General features: G+C 38.3%; 1 protein-coding gene across 1 annotated transcript; it reads left to right on the top strand.

Moving 5' to 3' along the window:
• On the top strand, window positions 1–21,017 carry LOC134840504 (venom allergen 5-like). Its single transcript, XM_063856348.1, has 4 exons — window positions 1–217; window positions 10,342–10,526; window positions 19,793–19,991; window positions 20,652–21,017. The coding sequence occupies exons 1-4, from the start codon at window positions 130–132 to the stop codon at window positions 20,915–20,917; spliced, it is 738 nt and encodes a 245-aa protein (XP_063712418.1). The 5' UTR covers window positions 1–129; the 3' UTR covers window positions 20,918–21,017.
• The last annotated feature ends 3,713 nt before the right edge of the window (window positions 21,018–24,730 follow it).

Below are 24,730 nucleotides of genomic sequence, written 5' to 3'. Positions count from 1 at the left end.
AATTTTTTGCAATTTCTAGCGCATTGCAAAATCCAAAAAGTTCCAACGACTAGCTAAACTTCGCTCATCAACCCATCAGTAATCGCATTTGCTCTCTTCAACTGTTTGAAATAGAGTTTGAATTTTGTTATGAGCATTAAGGTTTTGTTATTAGTGGTCATTATTCTTGCTTATCAATGCTGCATTGGAGCTTGGAAATTTTGGAAAAGAAGTCCAGGTACGTGATGTTTATATCCTCTGACAGGGGCGCATTTGGGGGTGGGGACATTCTTTTCTTAGGGTTTCTTAAGAACACTAAGAACCCTCGTAACGCTGTTGTGGCCGGATTTTTGAAAAAACAGGTAAAAAAAACGTTTTTGGGCACTTTTTGGAAAACTTTATTAAAAAATTGCGTTTTTTGGTGCGCGCTCCCCCTCAAAATTAGTATAGATTTGCGCCAAAGGCGTCTTTAGAAAAAATTTAATGTCAGTCAGCCAAAAATGGATATCTCAAAATAGTACAAAGGGGGACCCTTTGTGTCGGCAGGGGGTCGAATCCATGAGGAGGGAGGCGTCCGCCCCCGCCCCCCCCCCCCGGCCCCCCTAAATCCGCTACTGGTCAAACTCGTCCCAAAAGTTCCCAAAATGCTTTTTTTGGCCTATTATTTTTTTATCCCTAGTGAATTTCCGCCTGGTATTATTTTAAGACCTGGTGAATTTCCGAATTTCTCTCTACCGGATTTTTATGATTTTTTTTGTCAAAAACTTCTGTATGCACAGCCGTCCAACTGACTTTTTTCACTGGTTCTTTCAATTTTTTCATTCTTTTATTTTCATTTTTTGCCCCTCGAACTATTTCAAGGTTTAAAGTTTGAATAGCCTACTTTAACAAATCTGACCTCTCTCCGCGTTAAGCAAAAACTTCATGTTTTTTTAAGGAGGCTATTCAAGCTGTGGCACTCAGTATAGGCCATATCAGTGACCTTGAGTAGCACTGGTAATAAATGTGCAGCATAGCTGCAAAAGACAAGTTATAAGCGAGGTACCGAAGGTCGCCTCATGACATTCCCCGCGAGAGAGAAAAATTTTAGAAAATCAGTACAAAATTTTTGCAATAACAAATAAACTGCACCCAAATGAGCATTAGATAGATAGCACCCCTAGCCCTCACAAATGCAAGGTGGCAAAGAATAAAGAGCATAGAAAGTTTGATAGAGTTTTGTATAGTTTGATATGTAGATAATAGTCAATCGCCATCTTGAGTTTTGTTGACAAATGAGGAAGAGGACGCCTCCAAAAAGGTCAATTGAGGTCGATCACGAATGAGCGGTTTTCTTGGCGAATACGAGAACGGTAAGGCGCTTCCTGAGGGTAAATCTTAAACCTCCTCCTCAACTAGTTTCTCTTCTTCCACTAATATAACAGAGTGACGTAAAGGGCCGCCAAAGAATTTCGTTGATTTCTTGCTACGTGATGAGGTCGTTACAACCTCCGAGTCGTCCACTACTGGCTGAGCGGGGAGAGATAGCGAAGAGTACGAAGTGTGTGGTTCGGAAAACGCGTCATGTGAGGGTGGAGCGAAACCCTGCGGAGAAACACCATCTGGCGACAGAAACTCAGCGTTGGTTGAGAGCGAGTAGCTGGCCTTTTGCCCACACTGCAGGAAGTCGATCCTGGCGTTTGAAGACGATCACCTAGTGTGTTTTGGCCCGCTGAAATGTTATAACGAAAGTTAGGCTGAAGGCAAGCATGGTTTTTACGATAAATTTTCCTTTTGTCAGTAACATAAGTGTGATCGGTAATCTGAGTAATCTTGAATATAACAGTCTTATAAAGAGGCTTGCCAGACTGACGATCTATAATTTTCCTAAAGACTCTAACTCGACTAGGATCAGATAAGAGAAGGTTTTCCAATTTACTTGTTTTAGTCGAGCGACAGGGTTGTAGACTTGGTAATCGACGGGAACTAGCTTGAGCCCCTGGGGGTGTAGAACCAGACCTACCCTCCGAGAAACGAAGTGTGTTACGTGAAAGACCCGTCTTTAGAGAATGAGCAAGATCCGAATGACGACTCGTCAACTCTTTGAGGACTCGCTTTACCCCATCCGGTGGGAGGTTCCGCTTAAACTGTGTCCACTTATTGGCCGCCCGAGCGAGTTCAGCTAGAGCCTTGTAAGGCTCACTCTCAGCCACATTAACCTCCAGAGAAAACATCGGCTTGAATTGTGGAGCAATCGGAGGGCTAGTTTTTCCTCTAGGCATCACCTTAGCGCGATCCCTGATGTAGTCCTGGCTAGCAATCTGATCCGGCGTAAGAAGGTTTCGTTCGAGTCTTTGGGCTGAAGTATCAGAATGAACAACATTATGATAAGCTTGGGACTATTCAGTCTTTCGCTTACGCCCAAAATGTAACTCGAAAGGCGATTTTCTAAGTACCGAATGATTACTTTTGCGAATGTGTTTGATTATCTGCTGAATCGTCTCCTTAAAATTACCAAAATTAGGATCAAGTTTAGCAGTGTCCAGTTTTCGCTTTATAGTCTGTATCGAACGTTCAACTAAACCAGAGCCTCTATGATCTCCAACAGGTGAAAGAAAATGTCTAATACCCCTACTGGAACGTAATTGTTGTACTAAATCATTCTTAAACCCAGAGCTATGATCAGTCCTGATAGATTGAGGTATACCATGGATACGTCTGTAAGTATCGAGGAATTTTCTAACCTTCTTAGCCCCAGTAGTTTTGGTAATGAGAACAGAAAGAAATTTAAAGAAACAATCTATAGCTATCAAGAGGAATATCTTCGAACCCTTAGTATCTAATATAGGACCGGCGAAATCTAATTGCAACTCCTGATTTGGCCCAGACAAATTATGTAATGTTTGTGCGGTATGAAAATCCTGAGCAGGCTTAAGATTCTTACCATTCAACGTGCATTCACGGCACTTCTCACAGGTATCGACAATCTGTCGGTTTAGTAACGGCCACCAAGTGTATTCGGAGGCTGACATTATGGCCTCTTGTCCTGGGTGAGAGCGATGAAGGAGAGCAAGGACAGCTTGTCTCAAAGCTTCGGGAATTGCCAACTTGTTGTCAAGGACCACGCAGTTATTGACTACCGCTGTCTTGGGCCAGAATTGAGCCATATAATCCCCGAGTTTATTGAAGGTAGTGACTTCCTTGTTGACACTTCATAGGATCCAGAAAACGATCCTCCTCCGTAAGTTCGGCCAAGAGATCAGCATCAAACAGGCCTGGCAGTCCCACGATGTCTTCTTGGATTTCGAGAGGATCGGCTTACCGCCATTCACTGCAAAGACTCCAATCTTAGCGGCTGTGTGGACCTTTCCAGGCCTAGATAAACGGCACTTTTTTAGAACCTCCAACAGTTGATTATGTCCCTCCTTTCTGGAAGTGGTCCTCGCGGCAACAAAACGAAATTTGGCTGCTCGCTCACGGGTTCGATTGTGTTCGATTGAGAGATTTGACCTAACTGTCGAGATCTCATTGGGGGACGCGGGCTTGGTCATCTGAAATTCGGTGAGGTCAGAGGAAAATTTTCCACGAATGTGAGGAGGTCAGTTTATTCCGCCGTCGAGTTGAGTATCGTCTGTGAGTCAATGGGATGAACTAAAGTCGAATTTAGATCGTTGGTTAGTATCTGGTGGCAGAATCGGGTCAGGTAAATTCATACCTTGATGGTGAGATTGGAAAAAATGAGATGTTGAGAGAAAAGAGGTTTGACTGTTTTGAATAGTTTGAGGTCGGAGACAATGATCGATAGTGAGAGAAACCGGTCTACAATTTCTAATTTGCATACCCATTTTTGATTGGTTAACACTCTCAGAGCATAACTAGACGCCCTCTATTGGTGAGAAACTTGAAACACGTATTTGCATAACGTGATTTGATTGGTTGACAGATCGATGTAATTCTAAGTCGCCCCCTGCCGAAGAAGTCTTAAATGAAGGCAAGGAAAATTTCCGTGTTCGAAGATCAACGCCCTCTTGCCACGAAGGACAAAACCCATCACTCGAATTATACAAGCTAAATGAATTTATGAATGTTAAGGCCGAATCAAAAGCCTCAATGGACTAAACGACAAAAAGTTCATCGTAGTTAGAGGGAGCAGGATTAGAAAACGTAGGGTAGCGAGAAAAATAATCCACAATACCCAGAGTAACCCAAGGGACTTGAATAACCTCGAAATCAAAAGGAAATAAACGATCCGCCCAACGAGAAAGACGGGATTGGTATGACTTATTAATATAATTTTCATTCAATGCCGAAATAATGGCTTTATGATCCGTCAACACTTGAAAACGATTACCCAACAAATACGTACAGAAGTGTTCACAAGCCCAAATGATCGCCAACAATTCCATTTCGTTTGCACTACACTTCGCCTCTGCATTATTAAGAAAACGCGAAGCAAACGAAGTTAGCGCCCAAACTCTCGGTTCGATTTCCTGCTCGAGACAAGCTCCGTTATGGCTAGCGTCACATTTTACCCAAGATTTTTTTGAAGAATCATAATGAAATAAACTAGGAATTTTGGCCACCAAAATGATTATCCTTTGAAGGCGCTATATTGTTTCTCTCCCCGCAGAAACGACTGCTTGTTACATGCCTTTAAAGATTAACAAAAATGAACTGTATGAGTATGCAAATCAGGTATAAACCGTTGTAGGTGATTCAACGTACCCATAAATGAGCGGAGTTGTTTCAAAGATTTTGGGGCTTGAGTCATTGGATCGCATCTATTTTTGAAAATTTTGGAGAATAACCGCCCTCATTAATATCATAACCTAACCAAGTTAACTGGTTAACAGAAAGTTCACACTTACTAAGCTTCAATTCCCAGCCTTCCGCATCGAGTCTCTGCATCACCTTTTCTACCAATTCGTTATGTTCTTAAATATCTCCCTTCGTAACTACTAAGATATCGTCTAAATATCAAATAACCCCCTCTAATCCTTGTAAAGTACAGTCCATTGCCTTCTGGAACTCGGTCGGCATATCTGTTAAGCCGTAAAACCCAGTCTTGAATCTATACGTTCCGGTAGCGTCCCCACACAAAATATTGAAGTTACAATGACTACTGGTAAAAGACGATAATGGCAACTGACTGAAAGCGTACTTCAAATCAAATTACGTGAACCAAACCTTGCCAGATACATCCTTAGTGATGATTTGAGCCACTGAATTGATGAGTTTGTGAATGTTTGGCATCTGATACTTGTTTTTCCAGATCTGTGCATTCATCGACTTGGCATTGAGGGCAAGTTTGATTGAGCCATCTTTCTTGGCTGTCAACACGATGGGCGCTATGAAGAAATCTGTAGTACATTTATCCAGTTTTTCGATGTGACCTTGTTCCACTAACAGCTTGATCTCGTTAGCAACTCTGTCCTGGATATGAGTTGGAACTTCAAAGGGAATTCAAAGTTTGTATATACTTTGTGGTTCTTGGATCTCCCTAACCGACGAAACACGTGTGCCTATTTACTGGCAAAGAATGAACCCCAAAATTCAGAAATCGGGTCCTGAGATTTATCCTCCAGCAGATGGACGGACTCCGTCCTTAATTGGGTAGTCACCACACCTAGTTGATCTTGCAAGTCTAAGCGCTGAAGATTTCGGGTTCTATTCTCGGAGACGAGGAAATGAGCCTCTTCCACGTTCCAGCCGCTAGAAGAGATCGGAATGCGAATTGACCCAAGAAGATGAATCGGTTTTTAATTATAATCAACATACAAAGTATCTGTAGGGTATCATGTGGTGTCACGGAATTTGATAGACGGGCTACGTTGAAGTAATAGATCACAAGTGCGTTTGTTAAGGAAAGAGACCGGACTCCTCGTGTCAACGGTTGAACAGAAAAAAGTATGACCAGTACGCAACTGAATACTGAGACTTCGTGTTTTCCCTTTGTTTGATTTTGGAAGCTCGATACTATTGATTCTGACCGCACTTTCTAACTGCAAAACACCGTACTCCGGTTCGCTATCATAATCCGCATCTATAAAATTACAATAGATGGAGGGATCTGACATCTCCTTGTTTTCGTGAACCAAATTCACACGCCGTTTTGATGAATTGCAACTCTTGGCAAGGTGACCACCTTTCTTACTAGATTGTAATTCATCGAACGTACTAGATAAACTTCGCGAGCTGGACATGATTTTCTGTGATCCGGACTAAAAGGATTACCACAGAAATAGCACGATTTGTTGCCTTTGTTGCTCTGCGTGTTTTGTCGATTGGTTTGATTTTGAGGATAATTACGTTTTCCTCGAGACGACTGAATTGAGAAAATGGGTTCTTGTTTAATCTTTATAGTATTAGAAAACTGATTGCGTGGAAGTAATTTTTGGGACTGAGCGAACGTACTAGCCCCCTCTTCACACTCCAGTGCGAGTTAAAAAGTATCATCCAAATCCGCTTTTGCCTTAATTAAATGTTGCTGGACATCCACATCACGAATTCTTCCAATGAAAAGGTCCTTCAAAGTTTCCCTTTGTTGAGGGTTGGGCTAATTGCACAGGGCAATCTGAGCGCTAAGTCGAGCGTAGAATGAAGAGAAAGTGTCAGTGTCCAACATGAATATAGTGTTATTGAGCTTGATACGTTCGACAGTATAGTCACGTTCCACCGTGAATAACGTCTCACAAGCATAATGAAAATCTCGAAAAGGAGTAACACTAATATCCGTGTGAGGATAAGAGTCTGTAAAACGTCTCTTTCCCTTGTTTCCTAATGCAAAAAGCAAACGTGACTTCAAACGAGCTTCAGCTTCGTGATAGAACCAGTTCTGGCTAATTCTAGGACCTTTTCTTCTGCGCTCAACATTCAATTCAGTTACTCTACGAACCGCCGCTTGATCTCGGAGGACTCGAGCATTCGCCTCCCCAGCTTCTTCTGCATGTCCCACTGCCTCTGGTTTCGGAGGGAGATCATCGATAATTTCCGTGGGCTCCACTAAAAGATCTTGAGGGTTGATAGTCCTTTAGACCCACTGCTAGGAAGAATTGACCTATCCAAGATTCCCAAAGGAACGGCGGATTGACATATGGTTTCGCCCAAAAGGGAGGAATACCTAACAGGTCAGTCTTGTCTTCATTCACAGGAACTGCTGGCTGCGCCATGGCATTTGCCGAGAAATAACGAGGAAAAACTTAGTTGCTCTGTAAGAGTAAATTGATAGATTAGTTGTTTAGATACTTAGTTCCAATTTAATATTTATTAGTCAATCTTTGACCAAGAGAATATAGAGTTGAGGAAGAGAGTAAATAAACTTCTAGCAAACGATGTAGCAAAACAACAGAGTGACCATCCACAGCGTGGCACTCAGTATAGGCCATATCAGTGACCTTGAATAGCACTGGTAAAAAATCTGCAGCACAGCTGCAAAAGGAAAGGTCCAATCTACGAAGGAAAGCGCTGTTGCTTTTTGAGTCGCGCCCTTTCCTGAGTGGCGTCGTATCCACCTTGGTCGCGAAAGTCGCGCCGTCTTCACCTCGGTCGCGAAAGCCCTGAAATACTTTTTTAAAGTCGCGCCGTCTCCATGTTGGTCTGGAAAGTCGCGCCGTCTCCATCAAGGTCTGGAAAGTCTAGAAATGGCTAAGTTTGGTCGCGCCGGTCACGAGTTTTCCTGAGCCACAGGGTCGCGCCGTATCCGCCTCGGTCGCGTTCGGTCACGAAAGTCTGGAAATGGCAGCTCTTGGTCGCGAGAGTCTGGACATACCAAATATGAGTCGCGATGTTTTGGTCGCGCCACCTCCACTTCGGTCGCGATAGTCGCGACGGATCATCATGGTCGCAAAAGTCGGGAAATGCCAGGTTCTGATCACCAAAGTCTGGACATGCCTAATTTTGGTCTGGAAAGCATGGATATGCTACAATTTTGTCGCGAAAGTCTGGAAATGAGTCAGAGACCTCGACCTGGGTTATAGGGGTGGTTAATCATTTCTAATTTTACGAGGAAGGGGGCCTAAAGAGATCCAGCACTGTCACAAAATAAAAAAAAAACATTAACTCGAACTTGATTATGATGTCATCTACGAAGGAAAGGTCCAATATACAAGCTATTAGAGAACGGCTATTGTGCCCCCTCCCTCCCAGTAAAAACAACTCGCTTTTTTTTCTGATAGTTTTCTGAAATGCGAGTTGTTGCCTCTCCCCCAAGCAACGAGTTCAACGACGCTCACCATGATGTGTGCTCGCTGCCTGGAGGTTGAAGCAAAAATTCTCAGCCCCAGAAAATAGCAGAAAATACTCGCAGGTAGTAATTGTGGGCAAAAAACAGCAAATCTCAGCAACATTGAAAGTAAGGGAAAAGTTACGCTCATGAAATTAATCATAAAAAATTGTGTCTCACAATTTGCGGAATCCTCTTACATCATTAAATTATGCAAAACAATTTTGCAAAATCTGAAAACATTTCCGCATTCTGTTTACAATTCGCGGAATCCGCTCAGATTTGCGTAACCCGGAACAACTAGCCGACAAAGTTTCGGGTATCCTCTGACATCATTAAACTATGCATAACAGTTTTGAAAAATCTGCTTATTTTTGCGGATTCTGTTTATAATTTGCGAAATCCGCTTATATTTGCGGAATCCGGAACAACTAGCCAACAAAGTTTGCTGAATCCTCTTTCATCATTAAATAATGCATAACAGTTTGCAAAATCTGCTAATTTTTGCGGATTCTGCTTACAATTTGCGAAATCCGCTCATATTTGCGGGATCCGGAACAACTAGCCGACAAAGTTTGCGAAATTCTCTTACATCGTTTAATTAAGCATAATCAATTTTGCAAAATCTGCTAACAGTTTGCGGATTCCGTTTACAGTTTGCGGAATCCGCTCATATTTGCGGATCGAGAACAACCGGCCGATAAATTCGGGCCCGCAAAGCTTACGTTACAGGTATTTGTGCGCGGAATCAGAGGAAATTTCGTAAGCGGATCATTTTGAACATAATTGACGACTTCCTCTGGATTCCAGTGACTTACAGACACCTAATTGAGCGCTTATTTAATGCAAATTTTGGCCTTGTAACGATTACTTAGATAAGCAAGCTTCACTTCTATTTGGCTTTAATAAATTCTGAACTCTTAATACGAAAAAGGCCGCTGATGAGAATCTTCCTAATTTGAACTCGTGAAGTCCCCGGGTTGAAGTCACGGAAGTTATCAGTACTGTTTAAGTAAAACAGGTGTTCTAGAACGAAGTTCAGTTCTGCATCAGTGTGAAATCAGATTTTTACTCTGTTTTTCACCTGACCAAGAGATTGAACAGGAAAAAATTTGCCAGTTCTCTTCTAGAACTGTAACAATACTGTTACAGCACTGTTTTATTCTGTTTTTATTCTGAAACATAACTGGAAAATGATTTACGAAATTTCGATTTGATTTCGAAGTTTAGTCACGTGTCGTTACAAAACAGAAAAACCCTTAAAATAGCTTTAGAATTCAAGCTGTGTCAGAAACAATGTAAAAGTTCGGTTTCTTTTTTCGCAAAAATAGAAATTGGTCAGCGTTGGTAATTGAAAAGCTTAAGCAACTACTAAATTTGCCTGGAAACACGACAATTTTTGGTTAATATATAGGAAAAAAAATTCTTTTTGTAAATTGAAACATTTCCCCGCAGCAAAAAGTCAGCTAAAAACAACCTGAAAATGCATTTTTTAGCGAAAAAAGTAAATTGGGTAACTATTGTAATTTAAAAGCTTGAGCAACTAAACTTGTCTGGAAACACGGCAATTTTTGGTAAAAATAAGTAAACATTATTTTTTTCTGATCTTAGAAATTTTCTGACAGATCAAAATTTCTGAATTTTTTATGGTCAGAAAAATATCAGAACAAAACCTTTGATTTTTTTTTCTGATCAGAGAGTTATCAGAATAAAACCTCTGATCTTATTCTGGTCAGAAAAAAACCTGAATCAGTACTGTTACATTTTGCGGTTTTTTCGCGGAAGCTGATACAGAACTGATATTTTACTAATACATTTCTGAAGAAGTGCTGATTTTCTCTGTGACTTCAACCCGAGTCGGTATTTTAGGAAATACGTGATTCAAAAAAGATCAGTCATAATTATATAAACGTTAAAATAGATCTAAAGAAAAATCACATAAAAAAAGAAAAAGAGTAGATATATTCCGTTGTTTTTCTTTAAAATTGGAACAAAGAATTAATTTTGGTGACTTTTGAGTTAATTAGTTTATCACTTCTGCACTGTTGCGTTGCTTCATCTCATTGCATCTTTTATGCGCTGGTATTTGTGTGTGTGTGTGTGTGTGTGTGTGGGAGGGGGTGGGTGTGCATTGGGATTACTCAAAATATCCAATTCTTTAGCAACGGATGCAGATATTGGGCCGGATGGCCTCACATATCAACAGAGGAAAAAAGTACTGAACGCCCACAACAGGTGGCGAAATGGGCTCAAGTGGAGGGACCGGAACAGGGAGAACTTCAGTGGATACCCAGTGGGCATGAACAAACTAGAATGGATTGAACAGCTGGCACTCACCGCCAAACAGGTTTGCCACCTGAGTTCTACTCAGAGCAACACAAAAAAGATCGGATCTCTTTGAGGGTTCCCCATTTTGACTTTAGAAAAAGGGCATATTCGATACTAGGTGCAAAATTCTGGGTCTTTTCTGTTATATGGCCCAAAACTGCTCGTTTTGTTATTTTGAAAAACGAATCAAAATGCTCAATACTGATTGACTAAAACTGATTCACACGAAAGATTTTCATTAAAAGCAAAAACTCAACAAGACTGCTCGTATCAGGGCGAAGCCCTGAATGTTCTGACTATCTTTTAAGGTCTATGGAGCAGCAATAACATAAAAAAATAATTGTAATAAAATAAATGAATTTTTTTTTAATTTGAGACTTTTTTTTGTGAAAATCATCCCCCAGACGCCATATAAAGTACAAAAGGATAAATTTCGCTCCTTTTAACAAAACAATTGCGGCAAATAAACTTCTTTCAACCAATTTGGAACGATTTTTAAAACGGATTAAGTCTCCGCTCACGCGTTAATAGCGCGAAATATATCGCGCTTTAACTGTCCCAAATTGGCCAAAATGGCAATATTTAAACCCCCGTAACTTTACCAAAAATGATCACCGGTAAAATATCTTTTCAAATTTAAGCTCAGGACAACAATAACTTTTGAACGAAATAAAAAAATATCCGTCAAAAATGGCTAGTTAAAAAGTCGAAATTTGTCTGAAGAAAAAAAAACAAGACTGCACGTATCAGGGCGAGGCCCTGAATGTTCCGACTGCTTTTTAAGGTTTATGGAGCACTAATAGCAAAAAAAAATTAAATGAAATAAAACAAAATGAAAAAGTTTTTTTTTTGTATATTTTGAAATTTTTTTATGAAAATTATTCTCCCACACGGATTATTTCTAACACGGATTAACTCTCTGCTTACGCGTTAATAGTGCGGAATATATCGCGCGTTAATTGTCCTAAATTGGCCAAAATGGCAATCTTTAAACCCCCGTAAACCCCCGTAACCTCACAGGTGAAATATTTTTTCAAATTTGAGCTCAAGACAACAATACCTTTCGAATGATATAAAAAAATTCCGACAAAAAGGGCTAGTTAAAAATTCGAAATTTGTCTGAAGAAAAAAACCCACCCGAGCACAAATATTCCGTTACTTTCGTTACGAAAGTCGTAACAAAAAACAATATGGCTTCTTGGGCCGTGCAACAGAAAAGACTGAAAAATCACATATGCTTAACCGTTGAATCAGTTTTTATAGAAGGGCAAGAGATTGGTTGCAGCGTATACAAAAGGGATCTTGTTAACTATACCCCCTATGGTACCTTTTAACGAATCTCCCCCCTCCCCTTTTGTACATTTTAAATTCCGAGCATTGAAGCACGAAATGAAATCTACCGGTGCGGCATTACATGAGACCAGATGCAAAATCAAACTTTTAATAATTAACTTAAGCTTCAATAATATTGAGAGTACTCAGCAAGTAGCACATCGAAATATGTTAATTAATGAGAAGATAACCCGTACCCAATAAATGTTCTAAGACAGATCTGAAATAACCTTTTTCAGATCTAAATTTCAGATTTGAAAGAGGTTGTGAAATGTTTAAATAACGCTTGGATACTTTAAGGATTCGTTACTTCAGATCTAATTTCAGGTCTGAAATTTTCTTTTTCTTGGTTATTTCAGATCTGAAAAAACCTATTTCAGATCTAATATTAAGTTTTTCTTGGTTATTTCAGATCTGAAAAAAATAATGCTTCAGACTCAATGTTTGCTATTTTTGATTGTTATAGCTTCTGCTAGCTACTAGCAGGTGCTCAGCACAGTCTCATGTACGAGACTGGCGAAGTATGTTTCCGACCTTGGACAGAAATGACACTGGGTACGGGAACGCAATGGTAAAATCGGGTAATTAATGAAAAGATAACGCATTGATAAAATTGGGCAATTAATGACAAGATAACGCAATGATGCAATCGATAGTTTTTGTAAATATTTTGAGATCAAAGTTCCCTCCAAAAACCAAGGCCCCGCAATTTCTGAAATTTCGATCTCCGATTTCAGGTTTCGGATTTGGACACTGTCCAAGATATACCGAAACAAACCATTAACCCTAGAAACACTTACGGATTGTGTAGAGCCTGTCACTGCTTCCGTTAAGCCAACCGATGTCAAAAAGGCTGTTGATCGCTTATAAACCAAGTCAACAAAGTATTTACGGTCAAACGGCAGCATTTTTCAGTCATTTCTATGTCATAAATGCAAAAGAAGAACAAATGGCCGATGTGTGCTTTCTATTGAGTTTAAGTGTTCACTTAGGAAAAAATTTTAATAAGGAGTTGACGCGCAGTTCAACAACTCATAGAGTAAATTCGGATCAGGTGCGCCGTCCGTTTGTTAAACTATTTTTTTTTCAACTGGATAATTTTGTGCAACTCTTCAGTCTGATACCGGTCTTATTCTTGCTCAACTTAAGCATCAATAAATTTGAGAGTACTCAACAAGAAGCAAATAGAAATTTGTTAATTATTGAAAAGATAACCCTTACCCAGTAAATTTTCTAAAACAGATATGAAATAACCTTTTTCAGATCTAAATTTCAGATTTGAAAAAGGTTGTGAAATGTTTAAATAACGCTAGGATACTTCAGGGATTCGTTATTTCAGATCTAATTTCCATTCTCAAATTTTCTTTCTCTTGGTTATTTCAGATCTGAAAAACCTATTTCAGATCTAATATCAAGTTTTTCTTGGTTATTTCAGATCTGAGAAAAATGATGCTTCGGACTCAATTTTTGCTATTTTTGATTGTTATAGCTTCTGCTAGCTACTAGCAGGTGCTCAGCATAGTCTCAAGTACGAGACTGGCAAAGTATGTTTCCTCAAGCATGAGATAAACATTGAAAACCCATAAGTTGCGAATGAAAATCAACAATTTTACAGAGTTTCTCACAGTTTTTGAAATCTTTTTAACACAGTTGAGCAAGAAATTTAGTTCGAAAAACCTGTTTGTGAAAATGTTTGGAAACTTTTCTGACCAAGATTTAATCTTAACATAATTGTGTATTGTCGAAACATCAAAAAATAAAAACTCCATTTTTTGCTCGAAATGCTTAAACTATAATTTAACAAAAGATTTATAAGACCTGATTTCAGATCTAAAACTTTGTTTTTCAAGGTTATTTCAGATCTCAAACTTTCTATTTCAGATCCAAATTTCAGATCTGAAACTTGTAAATTCTTATCAAGATGTGAAACAAAGAATTTCAGATCTGAGAATCAACTTATGTAAGAAAGAAAGAATTTCAGATCTTGCACAGAAAGTCCCCTGGGTACGGGAACGCAATGGTATAATCGGGTAATTAATGAGAAGATAACGCAATGGTATAATCGGGTAATTATTGAGAAGAACACGCAATGATAAAATCGGGTAAATAATGACAAGATAACGCAATGATGCAATCGGTAGTTTTTGTGAATATTCTGAGACCAAAGTTTTCTCCAAAAACCAAGCACCCGCAACTTCTGAAATTTCGATCTCCGATTTCAAGTTTTGGAGTTGGACACTGTCCGAGATATACAGAAACAAACCATTAAACCTAGAAAGTCTTACGGACTGTGTAGAACCTGTCACTGCTTCCGTTAAGCCAACCGATGTCAAAAGTGCTGTTGATCGCTTATAAACCAAGTCAACAAAGTATTTACGGTCAAACGGCAGCATTTTTAAGTCATTCTATGTCTAAATGCAAGAAAAACAAATGGCCGATGTATGTTTACTGTTGTGTTTAAGTGTTCACCTAGAAAATAAAATTAATAAAGAGTTGACGCGCAGTTCAACAACTCATAGAGTAAATTCGGATCAGATGCGCCGTCCGTTGGTTAAACTATTTTTTTTTCAGCTGGATAGTTTCGTGCAAATCTTCAGTCTGATACCGGTCTTAATCTTGCTCAACTTGGGCATCAAAATATTGAGAGTACTCAGCAAGTAGCACATCGAAATATGTTAATTAATGACAAGATAACCCGTACCCAGTAAATTTTCTAAAACAGATCTAAAATAACCTTTTTCAGATCTAAATTTCAAATTTGAAAAAGGCTGTGAAATGTTCAAATAACGCTTGGATTCTTTGATTATTCGTTATTTCAGATCTAATTTCCATTCTGAAATTTTCTTTTTCTTGGTTATTTCAGATCTGAAAAACCTATTTTAGATCTAATATTAAGTTTTTCTTGGTTATTTCAGTTCTGAGAAAAATAATGCTTCGGACTCAACTTTTGCTATTTTTGATTGTTATAGCTTCTGCTAGCTACTAGCAGGTGCTCAGCATACTCTCAAGTACGAGACTGGCGAAGTATGTTTCCCCAAGCATGAGATAAACATTGAAAACTCATAAGTTGCGAATGAAAATCAACAATGTTACAGAGTTTCTAACAGTTTTTGAATTATTTTTAACAGTTGAACAATAAAAAAACAGTTGAACAAAAAATTGTTGAACAATAAATTTAGTTCGGAAAAAACCTGTTTGTGAAAATGTTTGGAAGTTTTTATGACCGCTAGTTAATCTTACCATAATCGTGTATTGCAGAAACATCAAAAAATAAAAACTACATTTTTTGCGCGGAATGCATAAATTTTAATTTAACAAAGGATTTCTAAGATCTGGTTTCAGATCTGAAATTTTGTTTTTCAAGGTTATTTCAGATCTGAAACTTTCCATTTCAGATCCAAATTTCAGATCTGAAATTTGTAAATTCTTAACAAGATCTGAAACAAAGAATTTTAGATCTGAGAATCAACTTATGTAAGAAATAAAGAATTTCAGATCTTGCACAGAAAATCCCCTGGGTACGGGAACAAAATAGTATAATCGGGTAATTAATGAGAAGATAACGCAATGATATAATCGGGTAATTAATGACAAAATAACGCGATGATGCAATCGATAGCTTTTAAAAATATTCTGAGATCAAAGTTCCCTTCAAAAACCAAGGCCCCGCAATTTCTGAAATTTCGATCTCCGATTTCAGGTTTCGGAGCCGGACACTGTCCGAGATGTACACAAACAAACCATTAACCCTAGAAAATCTTACGGATTGTGTAGAACCGGTCACTGCTTCCGTTAAGCCAACCGATGTCAAAAATGCTGTTGATCGCTTATAAACCAAGTCAACAAAGTATTTACGGTCAAACGGCAGCCTTTTTCAGTCATTTAAATTTCATAAATGCAAGAAAAACAATTGGCCGATGTGTGTTTACTATTGATTTTTAGTGTTCACCTAGAAAAAAAATTTAATAAAGAGTTGACGCGATGTTCAACAACTCATAGAGTAATTTCGAATCAGGTGCGCCGTCCGTTTGTTAAACTATTTTTTTTCATTTGGATAGTTTCATGCAACTCTTCAGTCTGATATTGGTTTTATTCTCGCTCTTATTTTCCAGATCTAGTCGTCGAGATTTTACTTCTAGTAATTTAAAATTAAAAAAAAAACAACCGAGCCAAGATCATTTGACCGTCTTGATTACTTTTCTTTCAAGTCTAACCTTTGAACGTTTTGGTAATTTTTTTATTCGCATGATGTTACTATTTCGTTTTCTGTTTGTTATTTTTTCTGCTGTTTATGAAAAGTTTATGGCTGTTGAGAATCATCGATTGCAGATAACTGTTCATTTCATGGAGTAGATGCAAAAAAGGAGTAAGTCATGGAGTGTTGCCTGTTTTTATATTTCTTTTCAATAAACAAATATATCATCCAAAATATATCAATTTCTTGAGTTCAACTTTAATGGAAGCAGTTTAAAACTAGTATTCATATCCAATTATAAAACTGATGAAACTATCTCTATAAAATTTTTCTAACTAACCAATCATGATCCTTAACTAACACGTACAATTATTTGTAACGCTGAAACTATTCATAGTTTCAGCAACAGAACAAAAATGAATATATAACTTAGAAAACAATTGTTCTCCTTCATGATATTTCCTGATATCTAACTCGCAAATACCAGTATACGCTAGATCTAAGAGTAAGATTAAGATTGGTATTGTGTGGCAGAGAAAAAAAGAACCAATTTCGAAAATGCCGCTTGAAAAAATGTCGTCAAACTTATTGAAATCTCCCGTTTTCATTAAAAGAATTCCAGTATCCGTCAGAAAAAATGCTGTCTCTGGCGATAAAAGAAAACATAAGGCATTCTCAAGCGTTATCCGAATTAGAGGTATAGCATTTATCAAATCCACCTAAGTGGAGATTTTTGCACTTAGGTGGATTTCACCCAGAATATGTTCAAATAGCCATCGATGATACGACATAAGAAGCACGAGGCGACCACTCGTCAAAAACTACAAGTCTTTGATAACTTCAAGTTGAACTTATTCAAACAAGTAATACAACTCGCCCTGGATAATTTGGACCAAGTTTGGCCAGGTGACAAGTCCAAGTAATAATTTGGACCAGTGACAGTATTTAAACGGCAGACCACGATTCGCGCGCACTAATCCTCTGATGCCGAATGTAAGCGCAGCGGAGAGAGCAATTGTTACTTGCCAATGCCTTGTTATAAACTGCCACTTCACTAGTTGGTGAAGATGGCCAATCATGTAATTGGCTCTAGCCATAACCCGTTAACATGAGACCCAAGAATTGGAGCAGTTCAATGAAGTATTTCATGTGGTTTTAGGGCGAGTGCAGGAAGTATTGAAATGGACCTGTAATTCTCAATGTTCATACGAGAAGCTTTTTTCGTGTAAAAGATTAATGTGTGCTATTTTCCAGATATCTGGAAACAGTTTCTTATTGACTATGCAATTAAACAGTTCAACAATATCATTCAAAGAGAACTGTAAAACAAAAATTAATATGGTAGGAGATATACCATCAACTGAATTTGTTCCTGATTTGCATTAGCTCAATTCGTTAAGAATTTCGCAATACCGATAAGTATATTCCTGGAAAAAAATATCGCTTGGAACATTCACTGGTTTGTTGTGTATTTTGTACAGAGATGCAAAAAAACTCGTTAAAAGCTTCACAGATTGTAAAATTAGAGCATAAACTGGTATTTTTGAATGACATTTTTCTGGGTACATTTGCCGTTCCATTTATCAATCTGAGATACTTGTAAGTCATTTTTAAATCGCAATCTTTCCTTGACTCAAAGTAAACGGCTTTGTCTAGTTCTAAAGAACTTTTCAACTCTTTCGTGCAGCATTTAATTTTCTCGTCAGAATAATTATGTTTCAATGCCGTCTGAAGACAATTTTCAGTCTTTATTGAGTGTGATGACATCCATTGGGGGGCTTTCGAGCAACGAATTGTCTTTTGTGGAATATACTTGTTAACGGCTTGATAATACAACCCATAGAACGTTTCAAGCATTCTAATTGCATCATTCGAGCAATGAAGTCTGTTGTTTATTAAAAAGAAACGCAATGATTTGGAGTCTACTTAACGGATACAAGAAAGGTTTAGATTTATCTGTTCCGTTTCAAATGCTATTTAACAGGAAAGTGCAGGATGATCTGAGAAGCTTTGGTTTATTTCGAAGTTATTACGCAAAGAAGGAGTGTCTGTTAATAATACGTCTTGCTGTAAAAAAAATATCTTTCAGTAAAACAAGATTCAACTTCGTAATTGATTTCAAAAAACTGGATTCACGTTGGTCATCACTTGATAAAGTATCACTTGAAAAAAGGAGCCATTTTCAAAAATGCCGGTTGAAAATATGTCAATTTTATTGAAATCTCCCTTCTTCATTAAAAAATTCCAGTATCCGTCGGAAAAAAATCCTGCCTCTGGCGGTAAAAGAAAACAGTAAGCATTCTCAAGCTTTATCCGAATTAGAGTTATAGGAATTATCAAATCCACCCAAGTCGAGATTTTTGCCCAAAGTTGAGCAAAATGAAACAAGTTGGGCAATCTGAGACGTTTTCGAACGTCATTTCAACCCGAGCGCCCATAATATGTTCAAATAACCGTGCATTATACGACATAAGAGGCACGAGGTGATCGCTCGTCTCGAAAACTACAAATATTTGAAAACGTCAAGTGTAACTCATTCAAACCAGCTTAAGCTGTACAACTCACCCTGAATAATTTGGACCAAGTTTGGACCAGGTGACAAGTCCAAATGATAATTTGGACCAGTGACAGCATTTGAGCGGCAGACCACGATTCACGCGCACTAATCCTCTGATGCCGAATGTAAGCGCAGCGGAGAGAGCAATTGTTACTTGCCAATGCCTTGTTATAAACTGCCACTTCCCTAGTTGGTGAAGATGGCCAATCATATATTTTGCACTAGCCAGAACTCATTAACTTGAGACCCAATAATTTGTTTGAGCAGTCCAAGGGAGTGGATTTTGTGGTTTTAGAGCCGGAGAAAAATTTACGTTGCAGACTGAACATGTGAATAAAAGCATGAAATTTTTTTTTACTATTTAACGAACTGGTTCCTTGAACTAGATACCCATTTGAAGATACCCCATTCAAAATTATTCAATCATGCAAAAATCTTGTAAGATCTTACAAGATTTTTGCGAGATTGATTAGTTTTGACTGGGGTATCTTGTGAGATATTGTAAGAATCATACAAGAGAATGCAGGTTTCTGCCAGAATCTTGCAGGAATCTTACAAAATTTTACAAGATTGGCCATTTTCGCCAACTAGGGATGTTACAGAATGTCGCACTTTTAAGATTAATAGCTTCTAAATGTAACCAGTAAATAATAATTTCGAAAATTTTGTCGACCTATTTTTTAAGCAGACCAAATTGATTTTCCGAGCTCTCCCAAAGCACTAAAAGAGGCCAAAAATTCTGAGCTCTCCCAAAGCACTAAAAGAGGCCAAAAAATCCGAGCTCTCCCAAAGCACTAAAATTTCCGAGCTCTCCCAAGGCGCCCCCCTCAAAATTAGTATATATTGTTTAGTAGAGATTGTCGAATACCTGAGCGCCCCCTCCCACCTTCCCCCTAAATCCGCCGCTGATTTTAAGCCTGCTCGCTCGCTTTATTCGCTCTAATTTTGAATTCTTTTTTAATGTTGTGCGAATCACGACTGTAAGGGCTTTAATATAATATATCACTCGACCCATCACGACAATTATTTGTGATACCTTATTTTGCGCGGAAAACAAAAAAAAAGAAAAATCAAAAACACACCCGAATATAAAGTTCCTCCCCGTTTATGGTCGGAACAACCAGGTAGTGAACAAACAAATCAGCATACAAATATAGTACTCTTCATCACAGGCAGATGTTCAACGTTCTTACGATGATAGGTTGCGAGTGCGTGCATGAAGAGCCACTTGCCCGACAGGGGGACTCTCTTTGCACAAGTGGAGGAGGAAAAAGGAGCGGTAGGGGAGAATCTGGCATTCGCAAGTGGCTTCCAGGGTGTGAACATGCGTGTGGAAGGGATAGTGCTGAAGTGGTACAGGGAGATCAAACAGTACAGCTGGCGACAACACACGTGTAGTCGTGAGTATAATAATCATTCGTGACTATACTAATCGTAGTTATATTCATCATTCACATAGACAAGGAAGCAGCAGAGAGAAGAGTCGTACGATAAATTCCCTTGCGACGAATATTTGAATGTTTCGATATGAGCTAGCTTGGTACATTACATATATGTTTTGCTATGTTTCATTTTGAATGGTTTAGTATTCGTAATTAGTCTTGAAAGAAGGAAAGTAACTGCTAAGCTGAAAGCGTGCCAAAGGGTGGAAGGGGAGGAGGTCAAATCTGCCGGACGTTTTTTTCGTGGTCATTTTTGTCGGCTTGGATTCCGATGAAATTTCTTGTGTTTTTTATTTGCAAGAAATCATGCGGAACTATCAATTTTGCTCAAGGGAGCGTTTGAAAAAACTGTCGTGCCTGTTTTTCATCCTCAATAAACTTAAAATTGGTCAGCATATAATATTTCATTGTTTAATGATTGAGTTTTGCGATCGTTAAAAATAATTGACTTGTGTTTTGGCTAGATAACTCATTTGGTCGAAACGAGAGTAGAATTTTTCTCAATTCGGTTTTTGCTAACCATGAAACTCGCACAGTTTCTTTGTACCTAGAGAGCGCACTTTCAAAAGCTTTTTAAGAAAGCGAAGCTGGGTAAGGTTAAATTAAAATGAGTTTTAGCTTCATGGGCGTGTCTTCATCTAACCCAAATGCTATGGGCGGACACTAAGTACATAGGCTGTGCACAGGAGAAGTGTGTGAGTACCTGGAAGAAAAAGGGGAAGACACGCATTTGGACCAACTTTGTCTGCCACTACAACATAGCTGGAAATTGGTGGGGAGAGACGCCGTTTGATACCATCCAGACATACGATCCGCATAGAATGTGTCCAGAAGAAGGAACCAGGCTTGATGACGAATATGAAAACTTGTGCGTAGAGAAATAGAGATGAATTGAAATCAGTTTCAAGTTGTTTTTGTTTCTGTATGACTGTATGTAGACCATGTTGCAGCTTGACATTAATGATTAGAAACTTTATCTGTTCTCTAATTTTGATGTCCAACATACCCACAGCTAGCGGATCAGGTTTAGAAAAAAATTGAGTTTATGACGTTTTGAATATCATTTAGAAGATCGATTGCACAGCTATTTGAACCTCATAAAGTCAATATTCAAATAAAAGTACAAGATTGTATCGATTTTCAACAAAAACTACAAGGTTTGAAAAGTGGACCGACCAAACCGTTTTTTTTTAAATAATTAAAGGCAAACGACCAACTGAGGCTAATTTTCTATTCAATTGAATGATCACCTAGCTAAGCAATTACCAAAAACTAATAGGCAGGCCGTGTCCAGACATTTGTGTCCCAAACATTTGCGTCCCGAACAAAATTGTCCAAAAGACCTAAAAAACGCAGACAACATTATCAGTCATTTGTGTCCCAAACTTGTTAAGCTCCAACAGGTAGTTTTGTTGTCAGTTCATGAAGATAAACAATTGGAGAACATGGCTCGCCAATTAAAAAACAACCAAAGTTTGAACAAATTGACAGAACCAAAATTAAGTAATTTTTGTCTCGGACACAAATGCTTCGGAAAATTTTAATTTTTTGGAATATTTTGTCTGGGGAAACAATTGTCTAGGACACAAATGTATATGCCCACGTTTGTTTCAATTTTGAAATTTTCAAAATTTGAGTTGCAAAATATGCATTTAGGGAAAATCAATTTTTGAATCATTGACGTTTTTTTTGCTGAAAAGGATCGAGAAATGCCTGGGAGCTGTAGATGTGGACAATTCCGGCCCGGAAAAGAACATCTATGCATTTCACAGGCCTGCCCTAATTAAAAACCATTGCAAATCCTTAATAATTGAATATTTTTCAGTTTTATAGATAAAGACAAAAAACTCCATTATAATCCATCTTTTTTTCCACTTTTTTTTTTGCTGAGATGAGAATTCCAAAGTACATAAAGTCTTGTCTTTCTACGTTTTAAACTAAAGTTGGTTAATTGTTGTTCAATTTTGATTTTTTTTGCGCAATTTTGATTTTTGTATTAATTTATTTTGCTCTATTTCTCAATTTTGTTCGTTTTCAACAATTTTCTCAAACTATTTAGTGACTTTGGGGGGGATAAAATTGTAATTTGTAGATGGGTGGGGGTGGTTTTTCAGGTACGACAAAGGGGGCGAAGGGGCAAACGTTGGAGTGGGGGGGGGGGGGTGGGGTTGGGTTGTGGGGTTGTACTGGGACAAAGGAGACAATGGGGGCAAGGGCGCAAAGGGGCAAACGTCAGAGGGGTTAGGTTTAGAAATCAATTAGGCCGTAAACCCGCATTGCAAAAATTTAATATTGATAAAAAAAAATCAAAATCAATTTTTTATTCAATATTGTTGTCTGAGTTCAAAATGTGAATCATTCATTTTGATAACATTATAAACCACACAAATCCATTATAGTTGATTTTTTTTCGCTTTTCTTAAATGAGGGTAAGTACAACAAAAAAAACCAATTTCCTGAGAAAAATGATTTTTTTTTGCTTAAACATTCCGGGGAAGGCCCGGGGACCAAGTTATCACCCCTTCCCAAAAAAAACAGTTCCCAGTGAAGATCATCGACCCCAGTGCTCAGTTTAAAATAAATTTACAAAGCGCTACATGTTAATTTCTCTATTCTGATTGGCTGAAAGTTTGAACTCAGAACCAAGTTAACATACATCCTCTCCTCTAAAGGACTTCGGTTGGAGGGGTGGGGAGGATCTTTACATGGTCCAAGCTCGGGAAATCTCGCAATCAAATTTAAAGCTCTAAGCTCTCAAACACTTTCTAATTTTTGACAATCTTGAGAAAGTCATGCTTTCTTGTCCTTGAGAAAAATTTTTCTGAAATGAGTGGCCATTCAGAAGTCTCGGTTTTACAGCAAGAAAACGTTATCATAACTGTCAAGATTTTTTAAAATTTTTTTCAAACGAGTAATGTCAGTTGAATGGCGATCTTTTCGGGTACGGTCGGTGGTTTGTTAGGGATCCCTCAGGATTGACAAAGTAAGGACCCTTCCTGATTGGGACCCCTCCGGATCGACAAATTAAGGACTCTTTCAGATTGACGAAAGAAGGATCTTCCCGATTGGCAAAGCAAGGACCCTTCCTGGTTGGCCAATTAAGGGTTCTTGCGGATTGGCGAAATAAGGAATTTTTGGAGTTTGATGATTCTGGGGTGCTTCCGGGTGCGGTCTTATAGTCCTGGTTGTTAAAATAAATAAACAGGGAAGAGTGTTGTTGTTGTTACCGTACCGCTCTGGATCCCAAATAAAAGGCTTGCGTAATAACCTTTCAACTTTGTTCAAAACAGCTCAGAATTGACGATTAATATCTTTCGTAGGGGTCTAAAAGCTATCAGCCAAGCTTTTTTCTGGCCTGCGAAAGATCTACCACGAAATCATCCTCATTTGTTAAAAAATTTTAAAAGCTTATTCTCTTGTCAAAAATTCAAAAAAATAATTAATCCACGTGTAAGCTGGGTAAATTTCGGTTCTACTGGTACCAAAAAAATAGTGATTCTCGAGTTTAAAATACATTAACCGAAATTTTTTTCTCTTTCTTTTATTAAGTCAGGGCAAAAAACAGAATGAAAAGAGCTTCAGTCGGAAAAAAAACATTGCTATAGATTATGCAGTTTGGAAATTCTAGACTGAGAAATCCAATAAACAAGTGTTGTCAAGTCCAATTTTTCCAAAATTGGGAAGGTTCCAAGCTATTTTGTAAAAATCTATCGGCTCACCGCTCGATGCTACTAGAACAAAATTTTTTGTCGCGACAACTCAAAAATATCAATAGTTTTTTTTATAAGCGGTGTTTCAATAGTCAAAGATTGTAAAAATTTATATCACGACCCTAAACTTCTTTGAAAGATGTTGGGAAAAAATTATAAAACTTAGTAGATTTATTTTCACAGTTATGAAAGATAATGGGAAATAATTATAAAACTTAGTAGATTTATTTTCATGGTTACGCAGCCTGAGTAACCGACGACTCACCAAATCGATCATCCGAAGACTCACAGCCAGATGACCCCATCTTAACCTTCATTGGAACTGAAGACAAATTAGACGACATTGTCAATGAATACAGAAAACTACTCAAACGAAATATCATTGCAACAGACACATAATCTTCAGCAATCAGCAGAGCCCAATGAAACGACCAAAGTGCACCCTTTGTTCACACTGCTTCTAGCAATCCAAGCGCCCTTATCGAAATCAGCGGTAACTCAACAACAGTCTCTTCGACTAAATTGCAACAACCCTCGTTTTCAGCAGCAAATATGTCTACATCAATCGCCAACAATCAAAAATTGTCAAACAATCAACAGCAACTGAATAGTTTTGCCGCATTACCGTTTTGTCCGACCAATTTAACGCCTCAGACTCATATCAACACAGCAGCTTACACTGCGCCCGTTTAATTTTCAACAATTACACATACATCACGACTACCGGAGATCAAATATGACAAGTACGAAATTGATTCGATGAAATGGAATATGAGATTACGGTTTATTGCAAGCTACTGTTCACAGTCAACCAATCTCTGACGCCGAAAAAGTAACACACCTGCAGATATTGATAATAGGCCGCTCTCATCAAGATATCGCCGGATACTCATGCAACAGCGCGATGTATGCAACTGCTCTTCAAGCACTCGACTGACGATTTGGAAGACCGGACATGTTTGTCAACAACAAAGTCAACAAACTACA

This window comes from Symsagittifera roscoffensis, chromosome 2, assembly GCF_963678635.1.
Source record: "Symsagittifera roscoffensis chromosome 2, txSymRosc1.1, whole genome shotgun sequence".
NCBI classification, from domain to species: domain Eukaryota; kingdom Metazoa; phylum Xenacoelomorpha; order Acoela; family Convolutidae; genus Symsagittifera; species Symsagittifera roscoffensis.
The sequence above is the reverse complement of the archived record's forward strand: the minus strand, read 5'-3'. Positions and strand labels throughout refer to the sequence as shown.